This window comes from Palaemon carinicauda, chromosome 6 (genome assembly GCF_036898095.1).
Source record: "Palaemon carinicauda isolate YSFRI2023 chromosome 6, ASM3689809v2, whole genome shotgun sequence".
Taxonomy (NCBI): Eukaryota; Metazoa; Arthropoda; class Malacostraca; order Decapoda; family Palaemonidae; genus Palaemon; species Palaemon carinicauda.
This window is the reverse complement of record NC_090730.1, coordinates 116,491,390-116,503,889: the sequence shown is the minus strand read 5'-3', so window position 1 is coordinate 116,503,889 and position 12,500 is coordinate 116,491,390. Positions and strand designations below refer to the sequence as shown.

At 35.7% G+C, this 12,500-nt stretch overlaps 1 protein-coding gene and 1 pseudogene across 6 annotated transcripts in view; both read right to left on the bottom strand.

Moving 5' to 3' along the window:
- The window catches only part of LOC137642172 (uncharacterized), a 27,208-nt gene extending 17,717 nt beyond the window's left edge, over window positions 1–9,491 (bottom strand). The window contains exons 1-2 of one of the 6 annotated variants that reach the window (XM_068374711.1): window positions 9,348–9,491; window positions 6,916–7,032 (exon numbers count right to left, since the gene is read on the bottom strand). In XM_068374711.1, coding sequence (XP_068230812.1) covers window positions 6,916–7,032; window positions 9,348–9,487 — 257 coding nt within the window. In that variant the 5' untranslated portion in view covers window positions 9,488–9,491. Of the gene's footprint in view, window positions 1–6,915; window positions 7,582–9,042; window positions 9,298–9,347 lie in introns of those variants that run through there. The other 5 variants (XM_068374714.1, XM_068374716.1, XM_068374717.1 and 2 more) reach the window with 5 other exon arrangements.
- LOC137642174 (hatching enzyme 1.2-like) overlaps window positions 1–12,500 on the bottom strand; it is a 458,262-nt pseudogene that overhangs the window by 160,597 nt on the left and 285,165 nt on the right.

Here is a 12,500-nt window from a genome sequence, read left to right as displayed (position 1 = left end):
TCTTACCAGTTACAAGGCTTCTACACGAAAAATAATGTTCCATGCCGAGTCCAAACAATTTGCCATCGCATTCTCTCATTAAAATGGGATTCTTATGGGAGCACTTCATTTAACAATGTATCAATACCTTCACTTGAAGGAAACACGATAAAATCGCCATACAAACTTTAAATGAGTGATGTTCTTAAAGCTACAAAATATTTGAAGACCCATGTCATGGAATACGTTTCATCAATCTCTTTTAGTTTGGACTGGCATAATTACAAGTATCAGACAATCATAATGCTTTCTCGGCAACGTTAATATATTCTCAGTAAGGATTTTTATCAGGTTCCTAGCAAGACCTAATACCCCTTCTAGAATATTTAATGATTTAGTAACACGCAATTGTTCAATATGACTTGACCTTATTAATTTTTTGTCAAAAGTCATGCATAAAGATTTTAGAAGTTAATTTTATGGAAGCATAGAGATGTCTGGTAAACCTAATAGCAGGTGATTTTGAGGCAGGAAAATTTAAAGCCATCCTATTTAGCCCCTTTGCTTACTGTACTGATAAATGTTTGCAAAAATCTGCATGTGGATACAGAATCATATCCCAAGATAAGTTCTCAACAAATAAAGAAAGCATCTTGCAATTGTAGATACAGCCTCCATGATATTATTAAAAGCTAAAGCAAAACAAGTGACACTGTACTACCATTTATCGCTACTACTATCCGTATAAACGATTTTGATATGCTTTTCCAAACTCTTAATCGTAATGTATCAGACAAAAAATAAAAAGGGTTATGAAACAAAATTTTTCCTTAAACTCTTATTTTGAGGAATTGTTTAACAGTAATACAAACGGCAAATAGTGCCATACGGCTTCTCAAATTGATAAGAAACTAGACCTTGTTTTCCTAGAGCCAAATGAATCCGTTATTTTCTCCATGTGCTTACAGTCAGGTAAGGCGAATCTATTAATAACTAGTAGTGTGAAAATCCTCCTTGTTTAGTTTCTTGAGTATGGTTAATGCCATCATTTCATTCGGTGGCAGTATTCCAGTTAATCATATTTTATTCATTATTCACAATAAAAACTATATATTTTCCAGGGAGATTTTATACATTTTACATTAATTCTTCTTCTTTGGGCAGACTTTGATAGAGCATCTCAAGGTATGGTTCTTAGTTATTCTCACTTTGATGGAAACTTGACATTCACGCATTGTGTAGAACTTAAGAAAACAATTTTCCCTATTAGATATTTGAAAAAGTGTTCAAGTATTTTCAAAGTTCACTTGGTCTAGTTATTAGTTTATCATCTGTCGTTATAAGTTTATCCTGTTTCATAAACAGCATCTTGGTTCGTAATAATCTATGCTATCAATAGTATACATCCGACTCGTTCTTAGTCTTTAAGAAATATTTACACTAGTTGGCTTGTGTATGGGCCACACTTTCAACCTAAGAAGATCCACTAGTCTTCATACATTATAACATAATATAGGAATCTCCTTAATTGTTGTACAAGTACTGTTATGGCAGGGAAGTGTAGTTATTGGTGGTATACTTTTTGAACTATGAATAGATTAACTTCTCTACATTTCAATTTTTAAAAGATAATCATGGGACTCAAAATAAGAGGAAATGGAGTATTAGTCTTTGTCTCTGATTACATCATGACTATATTTTTTTTTTCCACTTTAGAGGAGCTTTCACGAATGGAATGATAATGGTCGCTTCAATGAACATATCTATCAACCCTTTTAAGTGTAAATAAATGTTAGATAAACATAAGATTAATGTTAGATCAATAGCGGGGTATTGGTTAGATCAAATAGTTATGAAATGTCAAATGAACAATCAATATTCAAAATATCATTAGCAACATCCTCTATAATTCGACCTTTATCATCTGATAAGTGAGCATTATATAAAGGGCTAGGAGCCTTGAAGTCTTGGTAGAAAAGAAGAGGAAAGGACGGTATAAGGAACTGACAAATATTTTTTTCCTGAGAAAAAGAGAATTTAACATTTTTTTAATGTTATTATAAGGTATTATTAGATGTTGAAGGATTATAAGGCCAACATAAGCTACATTGCCTATATAATCATGTTCACAATATGTTTGGCTTTTAACTTTCATTGGATCTTTGCGGAAATTATGAAATCTATACATATTTGGAAACGTTACAGCATAAGCAATCATAAAAAACATTTTCTTTGCCCTAGTCCAATACGGACAGCATCTTTTATAATGCAAAATGCTCATAGTGGCAGATATGTTGAGATATTTGTTAAGAGCAGTTCTTGCAAATGCTTACTAATTTCATAAGCCAATGCGGTCATTAGGCCATGCTAAGCACCGACCACAAGGCTATATTTATCTAGTGGTCTGATTATTGTAGTAGGCCTATATTAGTATATCATGTATGTAGAACAATTTACTGATCCCTAAATGTAAGATAGTAGTAGTTCTATTATAATGGTGTAGTATTTTCTTTTATTTCAAGCTCTATACATGGTAGTTCTATTATAATGGTGTAGTATTTTCTTTTAACTCAAGCTCTATACATGAGTGAAAAATCATAAGTTGCTGAAGAAGCCACTTATCAAGGTCAGGAGTTTATCAACTGTAAGCAGTGTATGCTGTTACAGTTTGATGCTGGAAAGAGTTGGTGCACTATCCCCAAATAGACCCTTACTAGCATGTGCTGGATAGAGTAGAAGAGAGGGCCAGTGAACAGGATGGCAACTACAGTATGTTAAGGTCCAGAGACGACTGCAAAGCTTTACAAAGAACACACTGTACAACAAATACACATTCTTTAAATCACCAAGAAAATTGTACTTACTTGGCAAATGCAGCTAACAAAGACCAAATCCTACATGCCTAAGACTTCTGCTCATGTATTAGCTACTTGCTGCCAAACTGCCAGGAAAATTGGAAAGAAAAGAGGAAACCCAAAAATGGACGATCAGGAGCTATCAACACATTGCTTTTCAACATCAATAAATTAGGAATAATGATTCTTCTGTCAGAAAAACGATGATGAGCAGCTCTATCAAGCAAGGACAGTCGAAGCTGTGAAATCTTTTAAAGAAGCTATTGAAGGATCCAATAATAACATTGGAAACCACATGCACTGCACCATGGGATGCATATTTAATTGATGTTTAGTAACACAAAACCTGCCGGACAAAGCATGTTTCCATCGACAGAGAGAAGCCAGCAACATTGAAAGCAAAACATGTGGCAAAGAACTCTTGCTACACCATGCAAATCTACTTGAGCTCATTAACCTCTTTGTCCAAACAGATAACCAAGCATGCCTACCCATGGAACATATCAAAACCGCATGTCAATAGGCTTATCATAGAACGCTTGGAAAATCCTGCACCTAAGATCACTAGAATATTGCTGAAAGAAATAATCCTCAATACCTTGCCACACCTCGCCAGTTTTTAAAAATAAAAATCATCGTAAGCTGCTCTCTATTCACCCGCAACAGGCAAGGAAAGCATGGTTCATTTTACAATTGAGACAACTGGGAGTCATGGTAATGAGGAGGATATTATGCACACAATTCTCAGAGCTGTACAGGTGATAAGGAAAAGCATCACAAACTTTACAAAGACAGCCAAGAACAAAACACCCTAGATCTCACCAGTGACATTCATTATGTTTTAGCTGAACTTTATACCATGATACGCTGAATCTTGATAGGACTTGCTGACAGCATTTTATCACAATAGAGGACCTTGTTGTTGACAGAGCCGTAATCACGGTGAGCTAGAACACCGTGTATGGATTCGAATCCAAACGACAGGTAAACTACAAGCCCAAAAGATAATCCACAACATTCAAGCCACCCCATGATCGAGAAAAACCACAGGACTAGCTGTTGAATGTTCATCATGACACCTGAAACAAATTGCCGACGGATCTTATCAAGAGGACATGATTACTATGTCCCATTATACTCGTGCTCTTCATGCCCACACCAATTTATATGGTGCTCTTTATGAAATGGCACTGGAGGAGTTCTTCAAGGACTACTCACAACTGACTGTCTGAAGCTGCCTATTCGGGTGGAAGTAAACAAAAACAGAGTCTGGGAAATAAGAAACACTAACCCTACTTGAGACCTTGACCACTACTGTCGTCTCCACACTTTTCCAAAAATGGGAGAAACCCCAATCCAAAAATGCTACGTCCCCCTAAAGAATGGCTACCACAAGGAGTCTGATGATCAGCTAAAACCTACCATGACAGGTGACCATCCAGCTACAAAGGTCATCATTGAGGTCAGCTATTAATGCTAAACAAGGAGTCTGATAACCAGCTAAAACCTACCATGACAGGTGACCATCCAGCTACAAAGGTCATCATTGAGAAGGTCAGCTATTAATGCTAAACAAGGAGTCTGATGACCAGCTAAAACCTACCATGACAGGTGATCATCCAGCTACAAAGGTCATCATTGAGAAGGTTAGCTGTCAATACTAAACAGTGTTCTCCTGCCCGATATTCTTGCTGAACAGAACTTATCCTGCATTGATCTTTGCCAGTGAGGCAGCGAGTGTTAGAAAGATGAGGAGACATAGAACAAGTATAAAACTGCAGATGATAATAATGGTAATGATATGTATAGATTTCTTGGTTGCCTTAAATATAAAACTATTTTCGTCATGAGCACTAGGTTAGTTCTTAATAGACTCGAACTTGAAGGAACGTGCATGTCTGATCACTTGTAAAACATTCAATAAGATGTTTGAGGTTGAATCTAGCTTATCACAGGGCAACAGGATTCCTTGGCCGGGAAAAATTTTGGTTTACCTGTCAAAACGATATTTCTACGTTATTTAGAAGCCGAAATGTTGATGAAAACCTTTTTTATTTTTTTTTTTACGGAAGCCATTTAGTAAAATCCAAGAGCGCCATCATATACAGTAAGTATCATGGAAAGGCAAACATTGTTTTGCCGATAGGAAACGTCCTTGTTTCGTAAACCTGCGGCAAGCACTTAGAGTTTACTATTGTGTCAACACCTTGAAGGAAAAATAGTCCTCCTAGGTCAACACCCTCACCGTCCTTGTTAGGCGGGGATGGGATGTTTGGAAGAGCTTATCAGTAACCATGGTCTGTGCCACCCAACAATAGCATGGGTGGAAAAGGTGCTTGGGTGCTGATCATATATACATATGGCGAGTCTCTGCACAATAACCAACCCGTTGTTGGTAAAACTCAAGTGTTATCTTTAAACCATTAGTATACTCGGTAGGAATATTTCACGTTGCTGACAATGTCTCGGCCTCCAGTATTTTCGCCATGCAGTCTGCTTTGTTGATGCTTAACCTGGCATTTGTCTTCAATTATTTTTTTCCCAGTTTTGTAGATACCGAATGCACTACTTGTATGTTCAAGGCTGTCAGCATTTGCTTCGTCCCATTAACAATTGGCATTACATCTCTCACCTTAGCTGAATATTGCAATAGCCTAAAATTTTCCATTATTCATCAATTCAACTTATATGAAATGCAATTTAATCATATTAAATCTCATCTTTCCATTATCCACCAAAAGTAAATTAACACAAAACGAAAAGAATCAAGATGTAAATGGTCACACAAGGTCCAACAACATCAATTTAGCGTGTTACGCACATGACAAGGATCTTCGTCACTGATAAGGCAGATTTATTCTTCATTTCATCACAACTTTCGGCCAATTATTTTTCTTTATATATTTGCACTTATTTTAATTTCTTTGTTCATTATATTTTCCTCAGGGTTTCACGCATTTCATCTTAACATACAGATAGAATAGGCTTTTCTTTTATCTCAACTTATTATTTACTAGATCGACAAATTTCTCCTTTCAACTTAAGATTTTTTAGAACTCCTTATCTATATGTAAGAACGACAATGAGAATTATATGAAAATCTTAGGGGAAGTCAAAGCAGTGTGTGTGTGTGTGTGTGTGTATATATATATATATATATATATATATATATATATATATATATATATATATATATATATATAATATATATATATATATATATATATATATATATATATATATAATATATATATATATACACATTATATACATATACATATATATATATATATATATACATACATATATATATGTATATAATATACATACATACACATATATATGTATATATATATATACATATATACACATATACACACATATATATATATATATAATATATATATATATATATATATATATATATATATATGTATGTATGTATACTGTATGTATGTATATATATATATATAAATATATATATACATATATACACACACACATATATTTATATATATATATATATATATATATATATATATATATATATATATATATATATATATATATATATATATATATATAACAAAATAACGCAACACATTATGTAGATTAAATCAATTCTAGCTGGTATTCCACCTAGAACGAATGATTCCTTAAACAAAATAACTCCATATAACCGAGAAGAACTTTTTTTTTTTAAATATGAAATCTTTTCATTCATCATTAACTACGAGCTAGAGATGATTTAAAGAAACTTGAAACATTGAACCGGGAAATTCCTTCTCTTTAGTATCCAAGAAAGAAAACACTTCAAACAAAAACGTTACAGTGCCTATAGTTTCTATAGAAAGAAAGGGTTCCTATTCTTTTTTCCACATAAAAAAGGAAGAGATATAGATCGAGAGAGCCAGATTGATATCTGCCTCATATCTTTGCATATTTTAGTTTAAGAAAGAACTTCGCAGTTAAATGCATAGACATGAAAAAACACACAGAAAATAGATACAAAAATAGAGTGAACTTACTCGCTCGATCGCTTAAGCAATAGGTCAAAAGACTTTCACTATGGTCCACTTACTTGTCAGAGGCGCGGACGTACTTCACCGTCCGTGAACTCCAAAGTAGGAGTTTGAACACTGGCGCGGGAAGAGACAACATCACGTAAGATATTTTCCGAAACAATGTGTTTGTAAACCTAAAAAAAGAAGTTGGTGCTGTAGAAGCGATCAATTTAAAGTCTTCGAATGATAGTCCTCCAAGCACATCAAATAATTTAAAAAGTTCCATAGGCTACTAAAATTTCTTTTACCCAACACCAGCACTTACGTCCCGTTACCCGGCCACCGAGTCCTCGATATTCAGCGCGTCTTTCTCAACCCTACACCAGGGAGGCCATGCTAAAAAATGCTTTCCTACGTTTCAATTACTGTTAGGATCTTGGCTTCTACTGTCATGCTTTGTTCTGGTGTTCCCGTCACCTCACCAAATGTGTTATCTTCCTAGATAAAAGTCAAGCGATGCTTGGCGAACCTCATTCTTGTCATATGAAGGTAGTCACACTCGTAATGAAGTACAAGACACAAATCAAGGTCAAGTTTGGGTTCAAGAGAGTCGCTGTGGTCTCCGTCTCGAGTAGATAGCGAGCAGCAGCAGCAGCAACGCCAACAGACACTGGGTTATAACTGCTGCTGTTCTCGCAGTCTTGCAGGTGTGTTGGTGAGAGGAGAAACTAACCAGCAGACGTCAAAATGACCCACGACAGAATTGCCTCACCTGCTGAGGCTATCCCACGCTACGTTTTCACTATCACTTGTCTTCGTAACTCCTAATCTTTTCTTATCAACACCGTTTTCTTACATTTTTACTATATGCTGTGTAAACATTTATTTCCCTGTCACTTCCCTTATTCTTCATCTTCCTCCTGCTACATTTTAAACCTGCTTTTATTATTACATACAAAGAAGTAAACTCAACATGCAATATCATCCGTTAGCTCGCTTGTCTGCCATCCTATCACTTAGCTTCCTGGTGTCGAACTCAAGAACTCAACTCTATACTGTAAGTGTGGATGTGGTAGGTGAATCCGGTAAACTATCAAACAGAAATTCCCAAAGAATAAACTTCTATGGAGAAGTGCAGGAAACACGTGTGTTTGTGTGTGTGTGTGTGTGTGAGAGAGAGAGAGAGAGAGAGAGAGAGAGAGAGAGAGAGAGAGAGAGAGAGAGAGAGAGAGAGAGAGAGAGAGAATTTAACTATAAACCTGCTTCCCAAATATTCAGGAATATCAGATACTAAACACTGAATACTTTCGTAAATAAACCAATATGCAATTAAGACAACTATATTCGTTTATGTTCTGATGATTCATTTATGTTACATAAACTAGATGATTTACAGAATTAGTTTTACATATACAAGAACATTTTGTGTGTGCGCGGACGTGTGTATGTCGAAGTTCAAGGTTTGATCGAAGAGATCTTAAGTTTCCATTTCTTCGCTTCAACCCTTTATTTCTATAGTGTAAGTTACCCTCATTTTCAGTTTTCAGTTCGAAAAATTTATTTGTTTCTTTTCAATCACATTTCATGCGTTTTTCATATAACACTTTCGCCATATTTTTACCTCTCTGTTTCACAAGTCCTTTCCAATCAGTTGCATCGTCAGTATTGGATGGAAATATATAGGAAGATGATAACTGATTCAGCATGTAAAGTAATTACCCAAATATAGAAGGAGAACAGTTTTGATAACGGGACGTCGGCGAGGAAGACAATCCCAAAGAAACTGGATCTTCTGTATAGCAATATGCAACGGTCACTTTTTTCTTTTTTTTCTAGATAAGTTAAGTATCATATGTTTGATGTATTTGAGTCAACCAATTTATAGAGAAAACTTCGGGAGAGCCCAAGAAATGATGAACATCGGGAAAGACAGTTTAAAACTTAGATAATTATTTTCTATAATTCGTCATAAATGTCAAACGAAAAAGTCTATAATATGCAGTTACTACAATGTACACTCTCTAAACTTTCAAAGGAATAGCCCCATGGATTGATTTTAATTTATCCACCAGAGGTGAAAACTGGGGCAGGTAATAATCAAGAACTTGGATGGCTATGAAAAGTCGAAAGCGATGCAACTGGTTACAATGGACTAAATAAATAAACTTTGGTATTAGGTATAGTAAACACGTTATATGACGTACCCCAGACCACATCGACAACAAGAAGAGCTATTTTCAAAGCTTTCGATATTCACAGTCGATGCCATTTCATTTAACAAACGTATTCTAGTGTATTTCGTCTCTATGTCTTGGACTGCAACAGGTGTCTTTCCTTGAACATTAAATCACTATAATCATCACATTACGATTTTCCTTGGTCTCGTCACTCCAAAGTCTGCACATCTTAGAATTGTGGATTCTCCTTCGCTGTACATTTCAACTGAATCAAATTATAACTCATCTACAACTATTTAAGAGCTAATTAATGAAAAGAAGGGTTACTTTACATTTTGGTTTTTATAGAATATTCCTTGGGAAAAGCAGATTTTTCTCCTCTTTTATTGCCACAACACGATTGCATATAAACTATTCGATTGCAATAGTTATGCTCCCATTCTTGCATCAGCGTTTTGAAGTTATCATACATCGGACATGTGAGGTGTAGCAGCTGTAGTCTGTCACAGGTGTAGGAATCAGAATAACTATGAGAGATACACTACCAGCCCAGAGCAGATTAGGTATATGAACGAGGTACCAACATTTGAAAATGGAAAAATATATGGAGTCATTTAATATATGCAGAAAACGGAGTCTGCCAGGGTGGCACTGCTGCAAAAGGGTGCCAGACGCACCTGCAAAATTTCATGCATTTGTTAAAGACTAAGATTTCGATCATTTCCATAATTGGAATAAAAAATGCAAGACTAATGTAATATGATAATAACTTGACTGTCTGAAAAAACTCTTGTTCAGTAAACTATTCCATAAAAGGCCTCACTTGACCTGATCAGGCTAACAAGTGCTAGTATTATGGATGTAAATGACAACGAGAGAGACTGGGTGCCTGTACTTTCAGTCAGTCAAGCTCTGTCATATAAGTTTAACAGTGTTGAATAAGTTAAAAGTCAAGCGACCATAGAATGGCGAGAAGTAAAATTTGTATAGATCTAAGGAAAGAAAAAGAATACTAATTTGAAAAAAAAAATAAACACTATTTTAATATAAGTAAAATCGGAGGAGGTTAGTTTAGCAATAAAAATAGGTACTTCCTGCTGCATGGTGAAATGGAAGGAAGCAAAGAAGAAATGAGCTATGATTAAAAAAAAAATTGTATTGGAATCAAAACAAGAGATAGGTGCAAAAGGTCCTGAACAAGATTAAGGAAAACTATCACACAACACCAAAACCTAATAAAGAAAAGATTGGAAACGAGGGTTAAATCCGACAGATAATATAGAATTACCATAACTATCATAAACAATAAACAAACTAAAAACACAAGATATTCGTTAACACAGACAAAAAATGAGTTAACACTAAAGAAAGGAAGAAGCATCAAATTGATGAAAAGACGACTCTGAGCATGGCGCTAACAGATATTTGCTTTAAAGGATGAAAATGGAAATATTATCAACAAAAGAGATGCTGTGATAAAAATTGCGGATGATTTTCATAAAATGTTATGCAATAATGATATAAGAAATAACTTTGCCATTAGAAATAATGACGGTTTAGGTGTTTCATTACAATACGAAAAGTAAAGAAAACATTAAAAGGCATGAAAAGAGGCAAAGAATGTGGAGATGATGGCCTAAGAATAATTTGATTAATATTTGGAGGATATTTAATAGTAGTAAAACTCCTTGAATTTTACACAAAATGTCTGCAAGAATGATCTATGCCTACAGATTGAAAAAACTATCATTATACTAATTCACAAAAAGGGAGACAAAAAAGACCTGAAAAATTACTGACCATTAAGTTTACCTTCTGTAATATACAAAAAATTACGAAGATCATTTTAGGCCGAATAGAAAGACTGCTAGACTTTAATCAACAAAGAGAGCAGGCAGGCTTTAGAAGTGGGTATTTAACAATTGACCATATCCATGTAATTAACCAACTAATGGAAAAATAAACATTATGACAAACCACTATGTATACCATAGACTATGAGAAAGCTTTTGATTCTGTCAAAAACTCAGCAGTAATGAAAGCCCTTTAAAGAGAAGGTATAGATGAAAACTATATTCGAATTACAATGCACGTGTATTTCAAATACGCCCATACTCTGTAAAGCTATTGCTTTTCTATCTTTCGCTCTCCCCAACACTGAAAATATAAAAACCTGTCTAAGGTTGCTATTAAATGTTTCACATTATTGGAATTTCTGTGTCATTGTTGCTCTCAACTATTTGCATATAAGCTTATCTTGTATGAATACAAAGCTGCCTTTTCATATGCCACATTGGTACTCCCAGAGTGACCACTGCCCGCCCACATTCCCATACTGTTGTGCCCAATGAACCAGAATTTACCAGTGAGGCATCAATGAAACTCGCACCCTTCGGCAGTAGAGAAGCTTTTGCGTGTTTCAACCTGCTGAAGTTGAGTTTCACATCAAGGACATGACTCGATCAACAGCCAAAGCAGACTATGTAATTGCAGCGATCTCCAAGGACACATTCACGGAAATCTTCCATTGGCTTTGCAAACAAGGGGATGCCCCAATAGACTATAACGCCATCAAAACATAACTTCTGGAGCAGTACTCTCCTTCACCAGATGCCCATAAAGCCAAACTTTTTCAGATCTCTCAACAACTAATGGAGAACTAAAAGGATTATCTCGTCCTCAGGGAATTGACCTTTATCGCTAGACTGCAACAAGTTGCAGACAGTTCTCCCCAGGAAGTGAACCCACTTCGTGCCCTTTGGGTACAACGCCTCCTCTAACCTGCAATCGCCACCATCCCCATTGTCGATATCTTGCCAATGAAGGACCTGACGGTCAAAATCGACACCCTTATGAACAGCCACTTCAACAACTTCAAGACCTCCATCAACGCCTCCACTCCTGACTAAGAGGACACTTGTTCAACACCGACCGAAGTTGATGTGAATGCAGTAAGACCCAGACGCCCTAACCCGTGACATGTCGGAGTGGCGACAAAGCCGTACAGGACCCACATATTCTGCCCCTCGCCTCAATCAACAACCTCTACAGCCACTTACTGGAGCCCAATGACCGCATTTATGCTACAGGGGGACACAAAAAAAAAAAAACGATCACCTAAACTTCAATAACTTTTGAAATAGATAATCAATTCCTTTTATTAATCAGATTTATCAAAAAAAAAAATAATGTTCTAAGAATCTACTAAATTCGACCTTCGAGATGACATGGACTACAGAGGAAAAGACATTTATAGTTGAGGCATATTTTCGGTTGAAGTCTATCCATGCAGCTCGATTGCAATTCAAAGAACGGTTCAGATGTCAAGAATTTCCTGTCCACTCAATGATCTACAGATGGGTCAACAAGTTCAGAACCCATGGGACTGAGCATAACCTCAATTGTAAAAACACTAACAGACAATCACACTCTGGACGACCGAAATCAAGGACACCACACAACATTGCTGCAGTCAGAGACTCTGT